This window comes from Python bivittatus, unplaced genomic scaffold (genome assembly GCF_059951505.1).
Source record: "Python bivittatus isolate LINGU-HERP-01145 unplaced genomic scaffold, Pbiv_v1 ctg000190_np1212, whole genome shotgun sequence".
NCBI classification, from domain to species: Eukaryota; Metazoa; Chordata; class Lepidosauria; order Squamata; family Pythonidae; genus Python; species Python bivittatus.
Window position 1 is genome coordinate 14,298,479 of NW_028277042.1, and position 27,821 is coordinate 14,326,299.

General features: G+C 41.0%; 1 protein-coding gene across 2 annotated transcripts; it reads right to left on the reverse strand.

The window, feature by feature from the left end:
• Positions 1-117: 117 nt before the first annotated feature.
• MYLK3 (myosin light chain kinase 3) lies at positions 118-27,821 on the reverse strand. 2 transcript variants are annotated; one of them, XM_088136098.1, is made up of 13 exons: positions 27,644-27,821; positions 17,332-17,422; positions 15,416-15,812; positions 12,363-12,910; positions 11,357-11,462; positions 9,638-9,731; positions 8,496-8,605; positions 6,737-6,878; positions 5,904-5,974; positions 5,487-5,615; positions 4,071-4,223; positions 3,637-3,769; positions 118-2,278 (listed from the first exon to the last, which is right to left on the reverse strand). In XM_088136098.1, exons 1-13 carry the CDS (start codon positions 27,734-27,736, stop codon positions 2,195-2,197), a joined length of 2,151 nt encoding a protein of 716 aa, XP_087992224.1. In that variant the 5' UTR covers positions 27,737-27,821; the 3' UTR covers positions 118-2,194. The 2 variants fall into 2 exon arrangements, with proteins under 2 accessions (XP_087992224.1, XP_007444014.1); XM_007443952.3 differs by lacking the exon at positions 27,644-27,821 and adding an exon at positions 20,594-21,258.

The window sequence follows — 27,821 nt, forward strand, 5'->3', positions numbered from 1 at the left end:
ATATGGTGAGAATGAAATGGGCATGTCAGCAAGACCTCAAATTGAATTCAGGCCAAGGATTCTGCCAATGTCCCAGTACACTGTCAAATTGTCCAGTTAGATCCAAGTCTTTCCAAATCAGTTTGCAAGGATCTGATTTAATGTTTGCATCAATTCAGAAATTCAGCTCCAAGGAATATTCACACAGCCCCAGCTCAACATTTTTTAAAAATATATATATAAAAACAAAAAAGCCAAAAAGATGCCATTTTAACAGAATAGATCGAATTGAAATTTCAACTTCATCACAAGGCTTCCTGGATCAATTGCTTTCTCAGCCTAACCCCACCTAATAGAATTATTCATGTCAAAATGAAATAGTATCTTCTGTATTGCCGTCAGCTGCTTTGGATAAAGAGCGGAGTAAAAATGTAAAAATAAACTGCATTGCTGTTAAAAGACACGTACGTTGCCTGAGAGGTATACATTTGCAGATGGGGAGGAAGATGGTTTCAGAAGTCGTTCAGATCCGAACCCCACCTAAATAAAAGTTTGCTTCTATCAATTCATCAACTAAACTTTAATCTGATGGGGTTTCTTTTTAAGACTGAAGGTATGGTTTATCTAGTCTACCTACTGAAGTGGAAGTGAAAGCTTCAGGCTAGACTGCTTTAGGTTATATTTTTAGGGTTGTTTTTTTTTTAATCTGCGCTCAGTCGTTACCGACTGCAGTGACTGCTTGGACGAGTCCTTGCAGTTTTCAAGGCAAGTGTTTCGGAAGTGGTTTGCCAGAGCCTCCTTCCTAGAGCAGAGCCCAGCTGGTGTGTGCAGGAGGTGGGGTTTCCATTGCTTCGCGCCCTTTTCGGGCGCACGCAGTTTTTTGCGCTTACCAGCAACTGCTCCCGACTCCTTTTTTGCAAGGCGCCGCCAGCATTTTTCCTCCCACCAGAGTGAGAGTCCCCATTTATCTACTCGTGAGTTTTCGACCTGTTGGGTTGACAGGAACTGGGGAGGAAACAGGAGCTCACCCTGCTAACGCGAAGGCTGGACTCGAACCGCTGAAGCATCGACCATTTCTGGCCAGCAACTTTCAGCGTCATTAAGCTGCTGCGCCACCGCATCCCCTATATTTTTAGGGTACACAATCATATTCCAAGCAGCTTCTGCACAATATAGAAATAACAGCTAGCTATTCTATGGGCAAAATGAAATGACTCGGCAGATTTACACATTGCATTAATCTATAAGGTGGTTGGTCAGCTCTTGGTTAACATTATGTGAAGCTAATGATTGTGGTTTATTTAATCATAGCTTAACACAATGGGTGAGCCTAGTTAACATAAAGCTGCTGCTTGACATTTCTCCTGGAAACTTCATTAAAGAGGTTCTCCGTGTTAATCCTTCATGCTCTTGGATTTACTTCTTCATATCCACATCTCCATAAATGTGAAAACGTTTCCTGGTTCTGGAAGTTTAAAGTTTTATTACTGAGGTTTTTTTAACGGTTTATGCTGTTTAAATTCTGTTCTTAATCCCCCCCTCCCCCCATTGTCAGCAACAACTTCTGTCGGGGGTAACAACCCATTAAGTCATTTTATTTATATCACCCCTTTCCCACACAACCCCAAGCTGGTGTCCTTGACACAGACAGCAGCAAATAATTACATGGATCATTTCAGGCTCAATTTGATTTAAAAAAAAGATTAGGAAAGTTAAGCAAAATGGAAGCCATACGTGAGTGTATAAAAGGTGATAAATCCCAATACAATGGCTTGGCAAGTGTTTTTAAAGCTATCGATCACTACCCAAAGTTCTATTTTCAAAGCAAAAATACTGAACTCAGAAAATAACTAGCACAAGCTCTGCAGAAGCTACATGTTCTACTTGAAGTTAAACCTTCCAGTCATGACTTGACATTCTCACACCATAACATTCTTTACAATAAGACAACCAGTCCCCAACAGAAAAGGCCGTTGCTATTCACTAATATATAATTACAGAAATGAAAGTCTAAGAGGTATAATTCAAGCATTTTTCCTCTTTTCCCTTTGCAGTCAGTCTTCCCTTGGTGTAGGAAGTCCCATTGTGTCTTCTTAGGCTTGAGGGGGTTAACTTAAGCAGGATAATGGGTGTATAATAGAGGAAGAAGAAGAAGAGGAAAGAAATCTTAATGTGAAACAGGTGGAAATGGACTAATTGCTAAAATCATCAAGTCTCAGTTATCTTCAGCAGCAGGACTCTCGGGCATGTTAGGGAATCTTCTCAATCTGTTGGCAGCTGTGACCGCATAGAAGTGCTTCTGTAAAAGACAAATGTTGAAATGACAAGACTTGTAAGATTCCTACAGTGTTGGATTGTAATTTCATGATAACACATTCATAGAGATTTTTGAGATCCCTACCCAAATGTCTCTGTTTTTACATATTCGATACCACCTGCGCCCACAGACCAGCTTATCCCCATCATGTTCAGCATGCATCTTCTGCCAGTTGATCAAGCATATCCATTGCTTAAAACTAGCCTGCTAGTACATATGATCATTTGGAGATACAAAATGTTGATGTGATCAAGGGAAAAAGTGGCACATGGGGTCAATGCCAATACTTGAACTCTCCCCAGAGGACAGTCCTAACATCCCTTGTTTCTTGATGGAGCAAATTCCACATTTTGCCATTAGCGACCAAATTACAATGCTGGTAAGAAAGGCAGTTGAAACACCAAAGATTCAGCATTTTTGTACAGGAGAAGCCAGATTCAAATGTAACAGACAACTGTTAAGTCTCACAAGAACACTAGATCAGGTCAATGGTCCATCTAGTTCAAAAGGAGATGATGGAGAGAGAAATCCTCCAGATGTTGGCCTGTAGTTCCCTGTTCCTATGATCCAATTGATCATAGCTGCTAGGGCCGACAGGGGAATGGAATTCAACAGCTTCTTCAGGGCCCCGTTTGGCCATTCCAGATTTTGTCAGCATCCTATTTCTTACAGTGGCTAAGATGCCTTCTGGAAGATAACACACAGGATATGAGGCACTAGCTCTACTCCTGCTATTAGTTTCCAGCTGCTGATATGCAGGCCAAACTGCAAATTGCTGCACATGCTATCCTTAGTAAGCATCATTAGCCTTATCCACCATGAGTTTAAGTCCATTTCTAAAACTGTCACTACAGATGTGTTTTCGTGACATGCTTCATATAAAATAACATTAAGATGCTCTTGACTCAAGCTTGACTCATGACTACATTTTTAGCAAGAACACAGAAGTGTTCCAGGATGTTTTTCAGCTTCCCAGTCTAGCCTACAGTCCTGATATTCCTTTGGGGGGCTTCTGTCCAAGTGCTAACCAAGCCCAATCCTCCTTTGCTTCTGAGCCCTAACAAGGTTGGTCAGGTTCCATGACCTGCTGATGTAGGACATGTTCATTCCCAGTTAGTTTAATGATTAAGTATCTGATTAAACTAAGTGTATGGGTTTGCAGGACCCACTACGATCATAAGCAGACCATACACACCAAGCTGCTAAAATCTAGTAAGCTAATTAGTGCCATGCTAACACAGACTACTTTCTGGGGCAGTCAGTGTCAGCTGTAGTTTATGGGCAACAACAGGCACCGTGAGCTGTGCTCAGAAAAGAAAGGAAACCAGTGTGGCATTTACCTTCCATTTCTTCTGGGCCATGTATCTCTGTAGGAGCATCTGGGACTTCAAGCGAGCTTTCGATTTCTTAGCCTTGGCAGACAGGTTGGTCAACCACTCATGTTTCAAACAATTGGCTGCACTTATTCTGCCACTGTGAGATCAGGACCAGAGAAGGGAGAAAAAAGAATGTGTGAAGGAGCAGGTTGGAATGTAGAGCGTGCCTTCCTTCATTATACATGCACACATGCACACATTAGTCGCTTCTTCGCATCTTCAGCCATGGTTTATGGAATAAAGCATGATTGACTGGGTTCAGACCACATACTTACATTAATTCACTAAATACTGTAATTATAACAAGGCTCTGTGTGTGTGTGTGTGTGTGTGTGTGTGTAGGGGAGGGACCGAACGATCTGGAACCAGCTAGGATAAGACACCATAGCAAGTAACACCTTTTTTCCTTTATGAGAAGTCTGGAAACAAAGTCCTTTGCCTCTTCTGACACTTGTTCAAATGCTTCTGCATCAAAATCCCAGCTGCAGTTGACAATATAATTCATGGTCTCTGCGTCAGTTTCTCCAAGGAAAGGCGACAAGCCACTGACCCTAAAATAGAAAGAAGACCTTGCTCGGAGATGCTTTGCGCTTTGTAGCTAATCCACAACTTGCCTCCAAGAGCTCCAATTGCTTGGAGAAGGTGCCAAAATGCAACTCTTTGAGGAAAGCGTATTAAGGTGAAGATGTCTTCATGATGAGCTCAACTCTTGTTGACTACATAGTTACAACCATGCAATTTTCTTGGCAAGGATATGAATGTTTGCTAGCGTCCAAGCCCAGACAAGATAAGCCAAGGGCTGCCACTGTTGAGATCAGGGACAATCTGTACAGCCATACTTATCATAAGTAAAGGCGCCCAAGTTGACCAGGACAAGAACAACAATTGATCTGCCAAGGGTCACACCCCAAAAACTATAGTCCAGTTAGGAGAAAAACTTAAATCCGATTTCTTTTCACTTATATATAATAAAAATTAAATAGAGTTCATGGGATTATTCTATATTGCTCATTATTACTCTGTCAGTATGTTCAAAATAATCCAAAGGTAGAATTCAGAATGTCAGTCCGTCAGTTTATACAGTCTTAGACCAGTACAAGCAACGTGTCCCTGAGTGCTCTGTGAGTACTGATTAATCTATCTTAAGAGACAGTAAATAAAATTGAAGACAAAATGAAAATACATCAGTAAAACAACCGGATTAGAATCCACGAGTGAAGTCCTAAAGGAGTAATCCCTGTCCTAGTTATAAGGTAGTATCTAAAGTTATATAAAATGTGATAACATCTAAAATTAGAAAAATTTATGCTATCTAAAATTTACATAAACTGTGATAATATGTAAAATTACCCCAAAAATGATAATATATAAAATTACATAAAATACATTGGTGTAGCAGGGACATGGCCCATCAAGGTCTGGTGGATCCTCCATGCTGCTGTGCAAAATCTAGCTGCATGCACTGTAATAAAGGGTAGTTCATCTATGGGCAGCATTTGGGCGTAGGCCAAGTCTGAGCAAGCGAGATGACTTTAGAAAGAATATGAGCAGAATTGACCTCAGTCACAGTTAGGTTAAATTCTTCCTGGCCTTAATCACAAGAGATGTTCCCTTTATGCTACTTATGCTCATTCTTCTCTCCTCCCAACCATCATGTCATAAAGGTAACCAAAAGAGCAACTCCCTGAAAGGTCTAGCCAACTTCTACAATTCTGCCTCCTGAAATGTTGGGTCCTGGTTTTCCATACCGAGCAGTCTTTGAGAATGGCTCCCTTCCCTTCCTTCCCACTCCTTGAAAAACAGGGTTTACTCACAGCATGTATGCTATGATGCCTACACTCCACATGTCCGTTGGGAAGGACACAAAATCGTAGTTCACAACTTCAGGAGCCAAAAATTCGGGTGTGCCAAAATTGACTTTCAGCTTCTCACGAGGCTTGTACCTTTACCAAAGATGAGAAAGGAAAACAGGCGGGTGGTGAGTGTAGAGCAGATGGGGGGGTAGATGATGAGTTTACAGCAATATAGGCATCAGTGTGCAAAAATATTGTGATAGCAGGCACGTTCTAGTAAAAAGTGCCTTTTAAGAGAAACCACAGTCACCATGGCAATGGGCAGCTTTTCAGTGAACTTCCAGGCGAGATCACAAAATATTTATAGTCTACAACGTTAGATGCTAAAGGATTAAAGAAAACATCAACAAAATATAAAGTCAGGGGGAGGAGGCTTACCTCCTTGCTAGTCCAAAATCAATTATTTTAATCTGGTTTCCAGTGTGACTCACACAAAGTATGTTCTCAGGCTACAAAAGAAGAAAGAGGACAAGCTTAGACCCATCTTTATAATCCCTTTCCAGAATCCATTTTTACCATTAATGAGCCCAAGATACGATGAGATGATTCAAGTGGGGAGACCCAGTGTGACCTCCCAGTTAGAAAACTCTCAGTCCAGGCCCTGCTCCTCAGCCCAACCTACTTTGCAAGGCCGTTGCACGGAGGCAGTGCCATATACACATTCCCCCATTCAAACCTATCACCAAAGAGAAAGCCTGCCACAAAATGTAGCAGTAGGGAGAGATGTCAAGGTTAGTTTATTTTTCTGCTCTTGCATGCTGTTTAATCTGTGTGCAGTTAGCCTGCACATGGTATCATTTTGCAGTGCAAATGATGCACTCATAAGCCCAGAGCCGGTAGTGGAAGGAGCAATTATTCAGGCACCAGTGGACAATCCACAGCCCAATCTCACATGGCCTTCGGGGGGATCCCAAAGTCTTGCAAGATCATGCCACTGAAATCCGGTAGCAGGTGATTAAATAAACCGCAGCATAATTATCAGCCAGCTTTCGGTTGAACAATATGGGGAGAATGGTGTCTGACTTTTTCAATCATACCTTTAAAAGAAGAGAGAGGGTGAAGGAAATGAAGCCCCAAATCGGGATCATCCTATCCAATAGTGTTTTTACATCTCTACTTCCATGTGGCTAAAATAATGTTCAAAAGCATGACCCCAACAGTGTTCCCTGCCCTGGATTTAAAGCTATATTGGTAGTAGGTCCCAAACTTACCTTCAGATCAAGATGAAGGATGTACTGTTGATGCAGGTAATATATTCCTTCACATATTTGTTTGGTAAACAAGATAGCATCCAACTCAGTAAGATTGTAGTTTTCATCTATGATCCGGTCAAATAACTCCCCACCATCGACACTGGTGGAGCAACAAAGGGCAGTGTTGAACAAGGACAATTGTTACAGAGGTGGACAACTACATGTGTTCCCTCCCTCCACCACCCAAAAAACCTTGGCAGTGGCAACTCCTCCCCTCATTTCATACATCGCCACTGACTTGTAATTTTTAATTGCAACGGAAGGGGGAAATTCATCCAAACACAATGGATGCCATCACAGTAGTGTTAAAGCAAGTCACATTTAAGGTCATCAGCTCCAACCCATTTTTTTATTCTGATTCTGCCTTCTCTATGAGTTGCCCTTGACCAGAAGGAACCTGCATACCGCTGGCTTACTAGCACAGCTAATTTACATCAGAGTGTACCGTGTCCCAAGTTTAGTGAATGGTAACTGCAAGAATGTAAGGGTCAAATGAGAGTTTCCAACTACTGTATATTATACAACTCAATCCTAGGTATGTTTGCTCAGAAAGAAGGTCCTTCCAGTTCAGTGAAGCTCATTCCCTGGCAATGTTCTCAGGATCACACCGGATGGCCCCAACCCTCTTAGCCTTTCATGGGGCTGTAAGACCTGGCTGTTTCCCCAGGCATCTGGGCCAGGAGGTCAGTTGAGGTCTGCTATTGTTGATGTGTTTTCTTTTTGTGACTGAGGTGTATTGTTGGGCACCGTGGGTTTCATGTTGTGGCTTTTGTTTTAATCTCTGTTTGCCATCCAGAGTCACTTTTGTGAGACAGGAGGCCATATCAGTTATCTAAACAAATATATACCTTAAGGTTCACTCATCAATAAACACCTTTGAAGCTAAACTTTAACTGGTGAAGCTGAGAAGTCCAGTCAAGTTTGTTTAGTTTGGAGCAGGAATGATCAATTCTTGCTTCCTAAGCTATATTCAGCCCCCACACTCAATACCTCATCTGTGGTCTTCTGAAATTGCACTATCAACATTTTGTGACCAAATAGAATAATTTCAGCACTGTGATTTTGGCCTGGTTTGGGGTTGGTTTAGAGCAATGTTTCTCAACCTTGGCAACTTTAAGATGTGTGAATAGTAAAAGTGTGGACTTCAACTCCCAGAATTCCCCAGCCAGCCATGCTGGCTGGGAATTCTGGGAGTTGAAGTCCACACATCTTAAAGTTGCCATGATTGAGAAACACTGGGTTAGAGGAAGGGAACTGGGGCATTAACCCCCCTTTCAAGGCCCCCAAATTGGCCAGAAACATTTTGGCAACACCCTTTCCAGTGATATCATCAGGTTGCCTTCTGCAGATGTTCAGAAGGCTGGGAAATGAGTTGAAGATCCTGACTAGTCATTGTTACCCCTTTATTAGAGGTTTCCAATCTGAAGCCTTCCATATATGCTAGGACTACATCTCCATAATTCCCTGCCAGCATGGTAACCAGTTTTCATTCTTTTCATTCTTGGAGAGGACTCTAGAATCCATATTTTGAATTCACCTGGCTTGAATGGGTCTGTTGGCTCATATTTTCATTTAAAAATCATAATACTTATTTAATGATATAGTCTACCTCGTGTTATGAAACATTCTACCTTTCCAGCTACTTCCACCAAATTGGCTCAAGAATCCCAGGCTCTGAAAGATCTGAAAAATACTTCAAAGATGCTTTGCAACTCACTATTCCATGATTAAGGTGAGGTTGTTTTTGCTCTCAAAAGCATCGTAGAGTTGAATTAGGTTCACGTGGCTTAACTGGTTCATGATATTTATCTCATTCTTCACTTCTTCCTGCAACATGAGTAATGAAACATATTATTAGCAATACTGATAGCAGGAAAAGGAGGATGTAGAGTTCTGTGCAGTACTAAAGTTCTCCAGCAATTTTTCTACTACAGTATGGTGTATTTTAGAGGATAATCAAGATATATTTCAGAAAAGTCTGTCTACCATAGTAATCTTATTTGCCAGCTCCATTTAGAGCCCAATGTTTCACCCAGGGTGTCAGAGTACAGAGTTAAGAACTATCTTAACCTTATTCCTTCCAAATTCAAATCTAGCCAAGTAACAAAAGACAGTATATCAACACAACTTGATGGGGAGAACTCCAGATTGGCATGATTAACATTTAGATCCAAAGGAAAGCTAAGAAGGCAAAACAACAACCCAGTGAGAACTGAGAATGTACAAACAAAGAAAAACAGAGAAGGTGCGCACACACACAAATACATATGTATCTATCTCTATTTCTATCTCTATCTTTATCTCTCTCTATCTCTATATCATTATTAGCCACTGGAATTAATCCACTGTAGAATGAAGGCTTCTTCATTGAAAGTTATGGACGGTAATCTACCACACTGGTCCAGTGCAGATTGATAGAGGTAAACCTGCTCCTAGTCCAACTCTTTAACCAGCGGACCACACTGGTGCTCTGTCAGCCTTCTCAGGCAGACCAGACAGGAACCATGACAGATGAGGTAATTCTACTTTATTGTAAGGCTACATGAACAGAATCTTGCAAATCTGAAAGTACAAATCTCTAGCCATCTCCTTTACAGCCTGATAAGTTAGGGAGGTTCCTTTCTGAGTTTCCTTCTCTGTCTGTTATGCAGCTCCGGGCTATGCCTCCTCTTATCGGATCATTCCCTAGGCAGTATCTCTTCCCCCGTCTCCTAAGGTCATTCCCACATACCATTACGCTCTTACATTCAGCTATCTAGTTCTAAAAGGTCTCGCTTTGCAGAGAAAATGCTGAAAGAGGAGGACTCTTTATCCTGGTTTTCTGCTTGTCTTCTTTTTATTTTAAGAGGCGATAATTACCCTTTCTTTTGCTAATTTCACTTTGATGATCTTGGCGGCAAGACACAGTCCCGTTGCCTTTTCAATGCACTTGTGAACTTGACCAAAACGCCCCCTGTTGAAAGATGGAGAACACAAAGCAATGAAGCCCACAGGGAAAACAGCGCAGGGGGCAACTCCCTGCAGACGCCTCCAGAGACCAACTATTCTTATCGTCAATTAAAAATAACCTGGTACAAAGCGAACGGAATCAAGAGGTCAGGAGTCTAGAAGATCTTCTTTCTCCCAGCTTAGGAGGGATTAGGGTTGATCTTTCCAGCCAGTTGTTCAGTGCTTATGTTAAAATATTACTCCCCAGTTGTATTCCTTCATTGTGGAGTGAAATATGACAACCTGGAGGTGGCTTGTGGTTGGTTCTGTAAACGTCCATGCCTTGCCTGTTGTACTTGAGCAATGAATTACTGAAACGAGGGAATAATTCTGGGCTGTGCTGGTCACTTTCTAAATTATGCAAAAGCCAACAACTAGAATTAGGCAGTCTCCATCCCATGTTACAACTTCTAGGTGATGGGAAAAAATCAGTACTATAACGACATTAAAATTATACAAGTTGCACAGTGATCCCCTGTAGGTCCATTTGGAAGTGGCCGATCACTAGAAATGTGTTCCTATGCACCCGTGCAGGGCAGAAACAGCAAAGAGTTTGGATTTAGGCAAAAATAAGGACGTGTTTTTTGGTGTCTTACAAACAGATCCGTTTATTGTTTCATAAACTTTCATAGATCACAGGCAACTTCATCAGATAGCCCTGAATATAGCCCTGATACTGTAACAAATCTATACAAGTGGCCACTTTTCTAAGGTCAAAAATGTAAACCCAATACCAATAATCCTCTTGTACAGGGAAGTGTGTGCTGACATTGCCAAACAGAATTTGTGATATTAATCTTCTATCCATTAGAAGAAAACTATGGCAGCACAGATGACATGTATCTCCTCTCCAGGCTACCCAAGAAAGTGTCATTAGATCAAAGCAACAGTTCCACCCGCACTCTTCTTCCCATATCAGGTTTCTACCATACCTCCAATATATATTTGTGAGGGTGTTCTGCCAAGGAGATTTCAACACACAGCTAGGTCTCCTCTGGTGTGGAATGGACAACTGCACAGGCTTCATCCCAACCTCTACAACCTCACACCTCTGTTTCAAGTCTTCAGTGTGAGCAAACCTTTCTCCCAGCCAGTATGGGCTGAGTTTGTGCAACACACTTAGTTTGGTTGTTGAACTAACCAATTTTCTGGTTTTGCACAACACCTTGAGATACCTAAACTAACAAAAAAGTTGGATTTGCTATGCAATGGCCTATGTTACGTCTAATCAAGCCTAACCATAGCAAATCCAAATAGCCTATGTTAAGCTTAACCAAGTTTAGCATCTTGTGTGAATGTAGTTGCTAGGACTTTCACTGACCTGGTTAAGTATGTTATTTAAACACTTTCTCTGAAATAAATCTTACATTCTATGTGCTGTGACCTGCATTGAACTGGCTAAACATGTCATGCAAAAACAGCCTTTGCAAACCACCATTGTAAAGACAATACCAATGTTTGTAGATGGTCTTAGAGCAGACTTTAAAAATAAACCACCACTTCAAAATAACACTCTTCTTTATACAACTGGAGTATAAAAAATTATTTCCAAGATACTCTGATTCATGATCATGCTGTAATGAAACTTACCCTCCCAAAACTTCATCATGGCTTACTGTGTAAAAAGCTGTTAGCTCAGTTTGTTTGATGCTCACAATGCGATGTTCAAAAGGGGCTGGAGGAGGAGGACTGTCATCTGAAGGAGAATGACATGACAGCATGACATTGATTTTGCTTGCAACAAACAGTTGCACATCAACTTGACATCTTTCATCAGCATCTTCATTTCTCCAGATGGAGAGATATAAAATACAATGAGTGGGTCAGAAACTATCCGCAGCATTTCCAATGATGTAGGTAGAAGGGAAGAAAATGGTAGGTATAACTTGTTGGCAAGCCACACAAACGAATAGCCATATATGGCTTTTAGGTTTCATTTTGCAAATGCTGATAATGTTATTAATCCAACTATTTCAGGCACTGCAGCAAGTACAAATCTTACACAAAACTCTGAAAACTTCATCTGCGTAGACAGTTGGCTTCAAACATCACAGAAAGCTGTGATTTTTTAAAAAACATAGCTGTTTAATAAACCCTAGCAACTTGGTTCACTCATAACAATATGCTATAAATTATAGTTCACAATTCTCATTTTCAGGTTCCCATACTGCATTAAATGGTAATGTGGTTTGATTTTGGTTTAGTATAATGTACAAACCCAGCAAATGTGGTTATAAAACAAACCATGGCTTAGAATAAATCCAGTCTACACCTCAAGGAGAACATTTCTAAGCTAGCTTTTGTCCCAATGTGCCCTTCTTCTTCTTTTCCATTTTCTGGAGAACCATCCAATCACATCTGTCATGGTCCTCTCCAGACACAACTTCCCCAGTTCACCAGCTGTGATAATCTGACCTGCAACTAAGCTTCTGAAGCGAAACATACCTTAAAATCATAGGAATTGGAGAGGGCTCTATAGACCACAGAGTCCATCCCCTGTTCTGTATACTTAAAATTACTCTCCAAAAACTTTGCATTTATCATGTCAACGCAACCCAAGAGAGAAAGTTCAAATGATCCAGAAGCAATTACTTACCAATGACCATCTCTTCCACTTGGCTGGCTCCTACAAATGGAGTAATCTCTGAAAGTTTCCCTGCCCCCTGTCTGGATCTGCTCTCTCGCCTCACTAAAGAAGCTCTCCGTGGTTCTACAGTTTCTGTTTTGATGTCTTTTGTTATCTTTGCTGTCTCCTTGGGGCTTTTTCCCGAGCCTCCTAGATCTTTGCCAAAGTCTTTTGCAGTGGAACTTGGACATGAGAGACCTTTGCATTGATCTTCTCCTTTGCCTTCAGCCTTTGCAAGTGGTGCTGCTGAAGCAGGACCTGCCAGTTTGGGAATCTGCTCACTCCACTTATTGAAAGAATGGACTCCTTTCAGTTCTTGCGTGGGTTCAGTCCTGTTGTCCTTTGAGGGCTCCTTAACTTTAGAAGGTTCCTGCAAATGCTTACCTCCTTGACCTACTGGCCGCAGGGAAAGGGGAACCAATGCTCCACCACGTTTACCTCCAGAGCTGCCAATGCTTCCTTCTTTGCCTTTCAAAGCCTTGTCTTGAGCATCATTCATCTGGGCAATGACCGAAGGCCTGCAAAGGAATCATGTTTAGATTTCTCCTTGTAGCTTCTTAATTTAATCAAGATTTTACTCCAGGAATCAGGAAACAGCTTTCCTTGATCTGGCAGACTTCAAAAGTGTCATGTTTCAACCCACATTCTCCACACTGCCCAAGGCTAGTGATTATGGGAATTACATTCCAACACTTGGAGTGCACCTGGTTGAGGAAGGGCAATATAGATCATGTAGTAGAAAACTGTCTTGCACATCTACCAGATGTGCTCAGGGATATGGACATGTTTATAAAATAGCTCGAGGGTCCTTTTCATCCTAGATTGACTACTCTGGTTGGCAGCAGCTCTCAATCTCTTTAGCAGAATTTTTTCATATCTCCTCCTAACTTACAGGTGGGCCACCCATTCTCCGTTGAAGTCTGCATTCCCTCAGGTGTTCTCCATCCAGGCTGCATGATGGGTGGGGCTGAACAACCAGGGAGTAGAGCCAGAAACAAAAGTGGATTATTTTCTTTTTCTTTTTACCAAGCAGTAGGCCAACAGGAGAGGACCAATAGCTCTCACCAAAGATCTGAAGTTATTTCTAGTGTAGAAACTTTGAAATTAGGGTTGTTGCAGGTTGACAGCATCTGCCTTCTCTGAACCTAACTGGAGATGCCAGAGACTGAAGTTGAGACTTTCTGCAGATATGCCATGCCAGCCCTGAGCTATCTCCCTTCCATGGGTCTAAAATGTCTCTCTTGTGACATTTCTCTAAGTTGAAGAATCCAGAATCCAGCTGTTTTAAGAAAAACTGGAGGAAGGCGAGGTAGGTGACTCTGTTTCATTGAAGGATATGGCTTGGTCTTGGGGGAAAAACATTGGGCAGCCTAACCACTAAGTCACAGTAGTTAATTTCATTTCTTTAACTCGCTACTAGGGTGCTACATGAAATGAACCACTGATTTTGCCATTAGATTCTTAGCCTTTCGTGTTTTTGCTCATTGCTTTAATGAGGCCTTTTTATTCCACTCAATATCACAGACAACAATCAATAATGCCTGGATTTTGTATTTTCACACCGAGGGCAGGTATTGCTTTGCTTCCAGTGGAAGAGAATATTAAGCAGACTGAATCGGATGGGGTGTTTCACAGTACCTGCTTAACACTCTCTTCCCCTCGGAAAAAATACTATTTGTAAAATACAGAGATGGGTTTTTCAGTGTGTCCAGTTCTAATGCACTGTTTTTGTGTCTGTTGACTCCCCCTAGTGGACACTAACTCCGTATCAAAAGTAATCACTCGAGCTACCGTTTGATTTAGTAAAGAAGATCATGTTTGGATCTACCATCGGAGTCAATCATCTTTTCGGGCTCTTGCCACCTTTGCCCATTCACAGACAATAGCCCGGACAACCCTCACCTCAGGATCACCCTAAATCTTATCAGCTGCCAGATCTCGTGAGGTTTCATCAGTTTCTCCTTTTAGAGTCTTCAACCCCATTCTTGAAAATACCTTGTGACTCCCCAGTTTGGAAAACTGAATTAGGAAAAAAAAGAAGAAGAAGGGTTCTCCTTCCTATCTGCAATGATTCTTTTTCTGAAGATTATGCTCTATGTATTTCCACTTGGGCAGAACTCTATTTTTAGGCAGCGCACCTCCTGTAAGTCCTAAAGTCCAGGAGATGATTGTGCTGAATCAAACTATATTGCAAGTATGTTTATATAAAATATGAAATATTATATAAAATATATTGTAAGGTAGCACTGTCGCATTGTAAGGTGCTAGCTTGACAAGCATAGGAGTTACTATATGTTGCAAAGTATTTGTCAGGATATAGCAGGCGCTGATAGATTCCCTTGCCAGTAATGTTGTTGAGAACTTTCAATGAAGGAAATACTTAAATCTGGATCCAAAGAGTTACTTAGAATTTTATTTTACTGTATTCCTTGGGACTGCTGATTCACATGATATAATAAGGTGGGAATAGATTTTAAAAAGTATTTATAGAATCATAGAATTGTAGAGTTGGAAGGGACCACAAGAATCATCCAGTTAACCCTCTGCAAAGGGCAGGAAAGCCAACTTAACCATCCTTAAGAGGTGGTCCAATTGCTGCTTCTTAAAAACCTCCAGGGATGGAGAACCCACAACATTTGTAGCTAGAGTGTTATACAGCTTGATCATCATGAAGTTTCTCCTTACATTTAAAATATCTTTTATTTACTCAGAATGCAGTTAACTTTATAACAATTGCTGCTACAGGAAAAATCATAGTCACTGGCTTAACTAGCTTTAAACTAGCTTTCCCTCAAAGGAAAATAATCACTGGAGGTTCCACATTTATAGACAGTAGGCCACAGAATACTAATCATGCTGAAGTACCCATAAAACCTAGTTCTTTTAAGCTCTCCCTGTCAGCTTCCCAGAAGCATCATGGTGGTGACTGTGGGAAGCATGGTGCTGGAATGAGATGCACCGTTGCTCTAATGCAGCCTTCTTTCTCAGTATCCAAGAGTAGAACATTACGAACTGCCAATTACCTTGTCCTTATAACTTCACAGCCAGACTTTGAGGTAGAAGACACAGCTTCCCCAGCAGGAGTGTCAAGTCTGGAGATACTTTTTTCACCTCCTTTCCATTTTGGAGTCACCTGCTTTTGGGGAGATTTTTCTTTGTCCATATTTTGGGTCTCCGTCAGATTGCCACCGCTTGGGCAGAAAAGGTCATCCTTCTGGACAGTGCCCCTGTTCCCAGTTTCTTTTTGTCTTGGGCAATCCTTGGAGCCATTTGCTGATCCTGAAGGCTCTGTTGGTTCAAGCTGGGCCATCTTCTCTACCGCACATGGTCTGGAGCCCTCTTTGGAAAGGACCGTACTGGCCACATTTACCTTTCCACGTATTCCGTGCTGCTCATCCGACGTGGTCCCCCTTTTGTTTTCTACAAAAATTATTTTCACAGGGAAAAATGAAGCTGGAGACATGGACAGAGCCCAGATTGCAAAAACTACCACAACTAAAAATGGTGTGTGGGTAAGCGTTCACCTCTCCTCCTGTCTTTTTACAATTTCTTCACATTTCTGAGACGTGTGCATCTGGCACCCTGAAGCATTTGCCAGAGCCTATACCCTCTGACAGAATTAATCCCTTCCTTGTGACTCCCCATAAGAGCCCCACCTTTCCCCCTGCCCCACCAATAACAGCACAACTGCTATGGTATCAGCATTGCAATATGCGTCAGATGCTGACCAGCTCTGAGCTGTTGTTCTGCTCCTTGCCAGTGACATCTCCTGCTTTGGTCCCAAGTGTTGGGTCCTTCTATTATTGGCCAAAGTGAAGCAGTTGGGGCAGTTGCTGGGAAAAAGCAGTACAAAGTAAAGAGTTGGGTGCCTTTGCTGTCACTCTGTGCCTCCCAAATTAGACTGACACCTTCAGGTGTAGCCCTTTTGCCAGTGCTGAAAAAAGACACAACAGCTAATCCCACTTGCATTTGGACTTGGAACAGGGGGGGCACCATCTTCTGTTCCTTCCTTTTTAGGGATGTGGGGAGCAAAATATTGGAAACAAGTGGTGGCAGCAATTATATGACCGTTTCTCAAGGGCCAAGCTACACCAAGTTCTGGTGGGCAACGGGCGTTAGGCGTGCTGAACAAACCCCCGCCCTGGAAGACGCAGGCTGTTTGGGGGGGTGCAGTGTCAGATATCAGTGCACGATGGGAGAAGTACTGCAAGGTGGGAACTTGAATAGTTCGAGGTGAAACAGAGAAAAGCAGCATATCTGAAGAGCAATTGCTGCGGCTCTTTCCACTTTAACTGACAACATTGCAAGGAGAGCATCAGAATCCATTCTAGTTCAACTGTCTTCAGTTGCAAAATGAGTGTATCTTCTGGCAGACCTTATATAGAGGATGGGCCTCTTTAATTGTAAATGGTGTGATCTGGTGAACCAACCAACTGACTAGAATTCTTGCTTCTGACCAATATAGAATTCATACAACAGGCGAGGTTGGAATCACGTGGCATAGGATAGGTTGCCGTTCAGTATGTTGTGAAAATCCAGCTGTAAGAAGCAAGCTGTCACATTAAGCCATACTGGGATTGTATATGTTTGGGTACTGCATGTTCTGTGTATAGAACAATTATATTAACATGGGTTTAGAATATAGGCTGCTGTGTGAACCCAGACACACATAGTTTGCAATTTTATGAAGGGAGTGGGGAGAGCTGAGTATTGCCTTAAATCAGAGATAGGCAACCTGGAGCTTGCCAGATTTTTGGACATCAACTCCCATAATCCCCAACCAGCAGAGTCAATAAGGGCTAAGGACACTAGTAATCTGAAGCATTTGGGGGGCACCAACTTGCCTTCTCTGGCCTTAAATTAAACCATCCTGCTAGTTTATTATCACACATTAAAGATTCTGCCTCAACAATACTCAGCAGAATGTATCTGTAAGTACCTTCCAAGGAATTCTTGCTTTCTGTCTGTATTCCGTTCTTGGGAGGTGCATGCTTTCCTTTTGCACCCTTGTCTTCTGGCTTATCTTTAGTCTAGAAACGTAAAAGAAAACCCACAGGTTCAGTTATACTCCTTCCTTGCACAAACGAAAAGACTTGCCCATTTATTGCCTTCAGTGTGGACAGTAGATTTGAGTGAGCCCTTGTAACCAGACTCCGGTGCCACAGCTTGCTATCATCACCATTATCCATGTACATGCCCTCTCCTTTTGAGTCCTGCAACAAAGGGAAAGGGAAATTAAGGCAAGTGGAAGTATTTCTACTCTCTCCAGCCCTTGTTTCTGCCTGCAGGCTTGCAGATGTAGGTGAGAGGTTGCTAGCTTGGTAGGTAGATTGAACTATGAGAATCAAGAGGGGCTTGATGCCTTCAACAATGGCAAAGTGGAAGAATTAGCATCAGTATCTCTAGTTTCCTCCAATCTTAGCACTTGATCATCTATGATAATTGCCCCTGATGCACCAATCAACGGCTCCAGTAAGTAACCTTGTACTGTGAGATCTCCTGAATCTCTGACGTGGAACTCATTTCAGAGCTCCACAAATCACAACATTGTCCCAACCTGATTGGTGGAACTTCCCGTCCAGAAGCCCATGTGATGACACACTTAGATTAGCAACAGGTTTGCCATTAACCATGTGATTTTGGAAAAATTAAGTCTTAAGGCTGGGACCCAGAATAGGAGATATTCCATCCTTATGCTCGTTAGCTTTTTCACCTTTTTTCTGTCAAATCACCTTGTTAAGAATTAAGCCACTGGTCTATCGGACCCATGGCTGAGTGTTTCATGAGTTTACTTTGCTGGCTTTTCTTGACCTTGCTACTTTTAATTCCTTATTTGGAGCTACTATGGGTTGGAGTTCAATGCTTAGCAATACATGAAATGCATCTGTTTGCTAATGAGAATCTCCCCAAGCCCCTCTATTCAACCATTCCACCAGCTATTTCAAAATAAGATCATTAGAATTTCAGAAAACAGCACACACCACTCTGAACCTGGTATTTATTTCCTTCGCTGAACTCACTTGAGCAAGAAGGGATATTCTCAGGGGACTCTGGTTGTTTATGCATTCAAATTTGGTATCTTTGCTTATTTGGCTCCAGCTTATCTACTCTTTTTTGAGTGATGAGAGATCTATCGCACCATGTGGCAGAATGAGACATGTCCCATGGAAGCTTTCTGAAGCTTTTCTCCATCAACTGATAAAAACACACATTCAAAATAAGACCACTGATGGCAAACCAAAGTTTCTGTAAGTGCATTGGTTTCATTTCACTTAGATTAAAAAAAAAAAAGTGAACTACATAATACAAATAATGCTCTGGCTGAATCAAATTTGTCTGAGGAACCTACAATCCAGCGCAGAACAATCCTAAAAAGGATCTTAGGGAATGAGGATGGATCTTCTCCTTCTAGAGCCCTGCTGGTATGGGCTAGAAAATGAAGACCTGTAGATGACTTTTTTCCCCCTCCTGTCTTCTCTTCTTGAAAAAAAAAAATCTGTTATTGGTTATAACAGCAAACATATTTCTGTTCCACGTTTGCAAGGATGAGGAGCCTCATCTGCATAATTTTGATCAAAAGCCGGCTCTAGCCAATCTGTATGAAGTTCCATTTTTCAACTTTATGCTTTCTAACACCGGTGAGAGAACTATCAGCAGTCGTCTTCTGTAGATTCCACGCAGCCTAGCTGTGGAATCCTTCTATATAACTAAAAGTCAGTGGAAAAATACTCTAATGAACTACAGTCTCAGGCATCAGCCCATAATATTGTATACACACACACACACACACACCAAATTCTCTATGATAGAATTTGCAACCTACAATCCTATGGCTGATAATAAGGCCAAGCTTCCTTTTTATAGAGCTCAGTCACCCCTCTGGGTATGAATTTTGGTGAAATAATGACTGAAAACAGATGGCATGGTTTCCAGCTGTAAGAAAATTATAGCCTAAATTTTAGTTTAGGTTGAACACAATTAAAAGCCAAAGCCAAAAACCCAAACCCTCCACGCAAAGAAAAAGTGGGGAGGAAGACCCTGGCCACATCTGTCCATTTGGCATCATTGCCCTGCATATGATGGTTATCACTTCTCCCAGAAGCAAAAAAGTTAGATGGCTACCAAGTGGTTATGTTCTAAATGTTATGACACTTGTACATGGTGTTTATTTATTGATAATTTATTCTCCAACCACTATGTCTTTTCTCATTTTCTTCTTTTTTCTTTTGTGTGATTCTTTGAATGTTCTAAAATAAAATTATTTTTAAAAATGGTTGCTCAACTCTGCTATCTGGACTCTTCTTGCCAACCAATGAAAAGAGCACATTAAAATAGGTCAGATTGGTGAGGAAACAATAGGGTCCTAAGAATGTTGTACAAATGGATTTGCCAAATGGGCAACAGCTGAAACAAAGAAAACGGAATGAGGTTCCTAACCATTTCTCACCCACTTATAGATGTGCTTATCTCACTATTTCAGAAGGAAGAATTACAAAATTTAGCCATTACTTCAGATCCTGCTGTAGTGTAAGAGCAGTTGTAATCACACACTTTCATTTTCACACCACTCATTTTTACTGCCTGATCTGGAGAAGTTGAAACATTTTTAGTGAAAAGTATCTATTTACTACAACGTTAACTTAGGAAAGGTACAGAAGAGATATCCCCAAATATGAAAGTCTAGAACAGCAACTTTCCTTATTTCCACCCCACCCCCCCACCCCCCCCATAATCCAGGACTCATTTTTAATCCTTCAGTTACAACTGACATTCCCAATTTAAATGTCATTTAAAATGCCTGTATTTTCTCCTCTTGCACTCTTGGATCACTGGGTACAAAAGTGGGCAAAAGCTCCTAATTTTTTTAAATAGTTGCAAATGGGTGTGAGTTGCACTGAAGGATGAAAAGAATACCTTGATCACAAGCCTTTATTCCATGCAATTTTTAAGAATGAGAAGACTAGACTTGGTTTCTTGTCACTCTTTTTTCCAGTGTCCCCACTCCTGTTTAAAATACAGTCACAAAGAAAAACCAGAGGTAGAAAGCAAATCTACATAATTCAACCCTATTTGTTAAACAGCAGTAGTCAAAAAGACAAAGCCACACCAAGAGAGTCTAAAGGCATTGGATATAATTTCATCAAATATTCCTCGTATGGGAAAAATTAAAGATTCCCACACAGGAATGAGAAGGTGCTCACCTCTTCCAGGATTTCAAGCAAACTCCCTTTCCACCAAGGAACACACCCTTTCAGAATGAAATCCACCACCTTTGAGTTTTTGAACATTTCTCCCAAACATTTCACCATCTTGTCAATAGCATCTACAGATGTCTCCATCTTCTCCATCTTTTCCTTGTACTTTGAGGCATCTTGATGTGTTGCTTTCATCAGGTTCAAAATCTCAGTGTACGCGTTCTGAGTTTCTACCTGATGGACGTTATCTTCCCATTGCAGACTTCTATTTATTCCACAGATTGGGTCAGCAGGAGTTTGTGATACACATAGCTGATGGAGGCCTTTCCCCAAATCATCAATCCCTTCATTAACTTTCTGGAGTTTTTCGGTCAAGTCTTCTTGGAAATGTAACAGTTTGTCTACTTTTTCATTGAGAAGGTTGAGTTTTTTGTCCATTGTGTTTAAACGGCTGCCTTTCGTAACCTGAGGCCTATTTATAAATGCTTCTTCAGAGCCCAGGGTACTTTCAGACATTCTGATGAGAAGAGATTAAACGGGCTGGCGCTTTACTTGTCGAAATTAGAGGGCAGTGCTTGGAAATTCCATCGACCTTTGGAATGAAGAGAAAATTCTAGAACATGCTAAGAGCATGTCATCTATTAGCTGCTATGTAATCCTCTCTTCTTTCATATTATCTGTTTTCTTCCTGCATGTATACGATGATGACGATGATGGTAACTTGGCAGTCTGTTTAAAGAGGCCCTCCCCAACAGCCTTCTTGCCGTCACAAAACCATTTAAAATTCTTCCCTTGAGAGGCTGTTGATAACCAAGCATCTTAAGAATTGGCAGCAGCTGAATAGTACAGATTCGTCCAGAGAAGAGAAAAGTTAGAATTTTGTACTGGATTTTTCTGATGGCGTAAGAAAAAGGCCCATAAAGAAATTCTTTTCGAAGCAAGGAAGAAAAGGTAACCTGAATGGGAATTGAAGCAAGGTTCACCCCCACCCACCCACCCAAAAAAATAGCGCGGTATTGTCACACACAAAATGTACACATGCTGGCCATGCTTAAAATTGGCCAGCAGTCAGGATGTAAAAATAGGATGTTAACGACAATGATACAAAGCATACATCTCACGCCAACGTGCCTTTCTCAGCAGAAACAACTCAAGTCAAATTCTTTCAGTTGTGCCAAGAGAGTCCTCTGGCATTTTTTTTAAAAATGGCAGATCAAAATTGTTTTTATAATTAATAGCAAAATCGTTAGTCTTGCAGGCTTCCCAAACAAAAATATTTCTGTTCAAACGTGCATTTTCCCACCAGTGATATCTTAGTGGGACTTAGCATGAGTTATATTCACTAGGATGACCAAATGTTTTGCCTACTGCTTCTATATTCACACAGATGAAGAGAACAGATCTACAGCTACAACATTTGTTAACAACTTTCTTTGGACCAGCAGCATTTTGAGCTTATGAGATACTTGAGATACTAGAACAACTTGTTAAATCCTTTAAAGCTAAAAAAACCCTTACTATTAATTTTTATAAATAGTTGTTATCAATAAATCGATTTGATATCCAGATGCTAAGAAATGAGTGGAATAAAGAATTAGAGGTTCCTATATTGCCTAGACAATGGGAGAGTGTCTTAACTTCTATTAACAAGAGTGTCAATGGACCTCAAATTACGACTTCAAATTACAACCTCTATGTAACAGCAAAAAATAATGTTTAGAATGTATTGGACTCCATTACGTTTGTATAAAAAAGGACTGTCAAAACAGCGTTTTGTTGGAGATGTAATAAGGATAATGCTTCTTTAAAGCACATGTTTTTACAATGTCCTATACTTACTAGGTTTTGGAAGAAAGTAGATTATGTAAATATGATTGTGCGAAAAAGCTAAAATTTTCAGAGGATAACATTCTCTTGAACTACATACCTAGTACATGGAATTTAACAATTGGACAAGATAAATGGATTCTCTGTGCCCTTACTATAGACTGATATTGCAGCATTGGAAGGATAAATTGTGGCCCCATTCACTCAATGGATCAAAGATCTGATACATGTCTCAGGCCTATATATTGCATTTGCCAGACTATTTTCATCAGTGTAGGTGTGTAACAAAAAGAATGTCTGTTTTCCTTTTCCAAATCTTGAAGTGTTTCGATTAGTTTAGTTGTTGTTGAAAGAATTCATACTATTGTTTGCAAAAGATACCCTTTGGACCAGTTTGCAGTGAAAAAAAGATAACAGAGTTCCTAAAAATGATGTTGTAGCAGGATCAAGCCGAAATGCCCATTAGATCCAACTTTCATTTCCAGCAGCAGCCAAGGAAAAGTCTCCAAGAACCTCCCAAACAATCCTAAAGATGTTGGATTTTAGGAGAGGATATTGGGCATATTAGCCACATTCAGTATAATTCGTACTCATTTCTTCCCGTGCTCACTTGTGGCAAACTAAATGAAGCAAAGAGTATGCCACACAAATCAGCAAAATGAATGTGCAAAACATGAGACTTTTGTGAATTCGGTTAATAAGCATACTTCACAGAGACTGCAGTTAGTTTCTTAGGGTTCTGCATCATATGTGTGCAAATACACAAACCATATTGTTGTTGTTCAAGCACAGCAGCCAAGCTTCCTGATGGCACATAGTTAAAATCATCAGGACTCTGATCAACAGAAGAAGAGGGAGGACTTCTGGTTCTCCACTTGTGGGCAAGCCTACAGCTTTCACCTGGGGCGGGGCGGTGTGGGGCAATGACAGATACTGGGAGTTGTGATCCAACAAGTTTAGGAGGACTACTGTTCCCCTCTCTCTTGGGATTGAACTTGCTCAAAGCTCACTCTTGATCACTATGTTGCATTGAGAATCTATGCTGTTTTCTTCAGGGAAACGTGACTAACTTTTCATGCACCAAGTCCCCACATCATGAAGAATCTGCAGCAATAGTTGTGCACCACAACATGTTCTAACTGCTCAAGCTAAAATAGCTGTGATTAGCAACCCCCTAAAACAGCAGTTGCACCTGGTGCTGCCCCTGCCGTTATCTTGGCATAGTTGATCCAAGGCTCCACATTCCCTCTGTCCCTCTTACTTCCCAGATAGCCTTCATGCACAAATCAACATCTTCCTCATCTTAACTCATCCAAAAGTTTTTCCTTCAACATCACCACCACTCTTCTTACTAATACCAGGACTAGCTACCCAAGTGAACTTTTAAAGTAAGATTCCTCTGACACCCAGAACTCCCACATTCTAATCTCAGCCTGGCACGCTCATCTGCCAGCTCTCCGTGACATTTGCATTTGACGTCATTCACATGTACAAGAATAATTTATCAGTTGGGGAAAAAGAGATCAGCAATCTGATCATAACAGCTAACCCACCAACAGAAGCAGGTGGAACCTCAGTTTACCCAGTGTTCAGTAAGTAACACTTAGGTGGTTGAATTACTTAGGCACATCTACTGACTTGCCAGAATGATTGCAAAATTTCTTCCCTGCCCAGCAAGCCAACTCCAGTGGGTCAATGGGGAAAGATACCAAATGATGACCATTCGTTTAGTGACCATTCAAAGTTACAACGGTGCTGAACAAAGGGACTGACAACCGGTCCTTGCACTTACAACCATCACAGCACCCCTATGGTCATGTGATCATGATCCAAGTGCTTGGCAATCAGCTCACACTTGCAATCGTTGCAGTATCCCGGGGTCACTTGATCACCATTTGCAACCTTCCCAGCCAGTTTCTGGCAAGCAAAGTCAATGGGGAACTGCATGATTTGCTTAACAACCATGTAATTCACTTAATGACCACTGCAAAAAAGGTTGTAAAATCAGGCACCTCGCTTAACAGCCACCCCACTTAACAATGAATTTTCCGTTCCCTATTGTGGTCGTTAAGTGAGGACTACCTGTAGTTCACTTCTGCTCAGAAATCCTGGGAGCCCTGTTAGTTGGGAACACAGCAATAGAAGACCAGGCTGCCTGGTAGAGTAATTGAAAGGACAGTCTAAAGATTTGTGGAGGTTGTGTTTTGTAATCAACAGTCTCATGCAGTCAGAGTTGTCCACTTGCTTGTAGCTCTTAAAATATTCTACATGGTCAACGTTATAAGCCCCCATTGCATGGGAGTGGAGCTGAGGCCAACAGTGAGGCTTATGAGAACATCTAGGCCTTCCCAACCTGAGACGAGCTTTCAACCAAGAACACCTTCATTCATAGTGTCACTTCGTAGCCACTATTTTACATCACACTGCTAGCATGATGCTCCCCAATAACACACTGCAAGTTTCAACTTCTGACTGAAGACCCTTAATTAAGTTGCATGCCTACTTTCTCCCACAAGATTTTGGCACATGAATGTATGCCCAATGAGGAAAACGATACTCAAAATAATCTGCTTTGGAAATAATGGCAACATGAAACTGTCACTTTTAGCATTGTCCACCAGCTTCCTTAACTTTGTACTTTGTAATGTGTTGGAAGGTGCAGTCAGATCAATATCACCTGAGGGATGGCTGACCTAAGGACATCTGTATTCCATGTTTCTGCTTATGTGTCCCCAACAGAGTTTACTTTATCATGCTTAATATTCTACTGTAATATTAATAGCCTATTTATTTTCTGAGTGCCAATTCTTATATACTTGAAGGACATCATCTATATTGAAAGAGGAGGAATCAGCAGGCTTGGGTGAAGACCAGTTTTGAGAGAAGCACAATGAAGAGGAAAATGGCAGAAAAAAATGAAAGGAGTGAGAATGCCATAAAAATAACCCACTGAAGCCTAAGCATACACAGTGAATGTGCAATAGTAAGCAGGAAGGAGGGGCATCAATTGTGTAGAGAAGGGAAATGAATAGAGAATTCTGGAAGAGTGTCCAGCTGGTTGGATTCCTGAAGAAGAAAGTTCAGATTGTAGTGTTTTGTTATAGGTCCTGCTTGTGCTGAAACAATTCTGACTACTGTACATATGTTCAGTTTTAAGAACAATGGAAACAAAGTGTTCAACAAAGTTACATTAATATAGATGAGCATTATGAAATAACATAGGATTCAAAACAGAACACCCACAAAACCTTTAAGATACCTATCCCAGAAGCTCATTATCAGAAAGGATACCATTCCCTGTCATTCATTCCCAGGGCTCCAACTGGACTCTCACAAAGTCCACTGCTTTGGGATTCTGGCTGAAATTGAACAAACTAAGCTAGGTCAGACCTGGTTAGTGTTTGGTGGGGAGGCTACCAGAAATTTCGAGGATTGTAGGCTAGATGGAGAAGTCCATCAACCCCCCCAGAAGAAGGCAGTTGAAAGCCACCTCCATTTTATTACCAAAGAAAACAACGTGAATAGAAGTTGAATTTAATACAATCAAGTATCTACCTCCTTTTTTTCTCCCTTAGGAAATGGTTGAGAAGAAATGGAATGCCGTATTAGTAAGTCCAGATCAAAATATACATTGAAACAATGCTTGGGATGGGAGACATTCTCTGAAATGCATTAGGCATTGTTTCAATAAATATTTCAACTCCAGTTTTCTATGTGACTTTTATCCTCCACTGGTTACCTGCAGAACTTGTGCTGCTTTAGTTCAGGCAAGTTAAGTGCAGAAAAGTAATGTTCTGATCAGATTAGAAGACCATCATGCCTTGCTTCCACAGTGACTAGCCAGATGCCTCTGAGGGTCTGCTAACTGAGCATCACTGCTGCATTTCCACTTCCCTCTCTGAATAGAGCTGCCATTTATTTATCACTGCTGTTGATAGATCTCTTCCATATAAACTGGTTGATTCCCTTACCAGGGTCCAGTTAGCCTTTGAAACATGGTGGCTATGTCTCCATCTCTTTACAGTTAGAGTTACCAATTTCCATTGTGCTGAGAAGTTATTACTGCAATGGAAAGACATAACTGTGAAACAGCACAAGGAGAGAGCAGACAAGACACCAAAATTTTGCAAGGGAAAAAAAGGCTATTTGTAGAAAAATATGCTTGGAGAGCAAAATAACCCCCATCCGGCCAAAAGGTTGCCACCTATGATACAATCTCTAATCAGCCATTTGCAAAGATGCAGTAAAATTTAACCCAGGCTGAGAAACACTGTATAAGAAAAGAAAATACAGGCATTGCAATATTGGTTAATGTTTAAAGAAAGATTGGCTTAGAGAAAGATTGGCTACACCCCTGCCATAATCGGGGTGTCTGTGTATGTGTGTGTGTGTCTGGAGACAGAGATAGAGATAAATGCAATCTTTAGTGGGGATCACTGTTAAGAACTTCACTCCTGAATTTCTGTTTTTTAATGATAGGATTCCTGTCTTCCTCATCTCCTGCATTCCCCCCCCCCCGTTTTTTTCTTTTAAATGTATATATTCTGGCTAAACCCAGATCTAACAACTCAGAGAAAAAGACCAATAAAGCAGTGCTTAGATTTCCAAGAATATGAGAACAAATGACAGCATATGATTTGAAAGAGTGTAAACCTTGGCAAAAGCTGTGTCTTCCAAAAGAAAATACAGTCTGAAACATAGCTTCTGTCCAAAAGGGAATCACTGTATGACATAGTCACATTATATAGATATAATGAAGCATTGTTTGGAAATTAACAAATGAAGAATGGATGTGATATTACAAGGCTGGAAGGATTCTTGTTCTCATTCAGTTTTGGGATGGGTGGAAAATTTCATCTCTATGTTTCAAACAGCAGTCAACCCTAAGCTTTATTTGGAGAGCTACTTAAAATTTGGACTGTATAGATTGATCTATACACTTAGATTTTCTCTCCTTTTTGACTATATCACATTACATGAATCTCTCCCTAGGTCCAGATTTGTTGAGTATGCAACCTACAAATGCGGTTTTGTAGTGAGACTTTCTGTTTCCTAATATAACAATTAACAGTACGGAAGGAAAAACAAGGCAGATGAAATCAATTCTTGACGCCACACCTCAAGATTATTTTGCCTTTTAAAAAATGGATGATTCAAAAGAAAACACAACAGAAAACAGCTTCATCGAAGTAGCGTCTGAAACTTAAAGAAAGACATAAGTTTCCTTACCGCAAATTTCTTTATGTAATCAGAGACACAAGATCCTCCCATGCTCAGACCAAGGGACTTATGCAATGAAGAACTCTGATAAAGTGTTCCCATTTTTTTGCTTTCCCCCTTGGACTTGTTGGGCAGACCACCAAGGACAGCCCACAGCTTTTGACTCAATTGAGGGAATGTAAGTCTG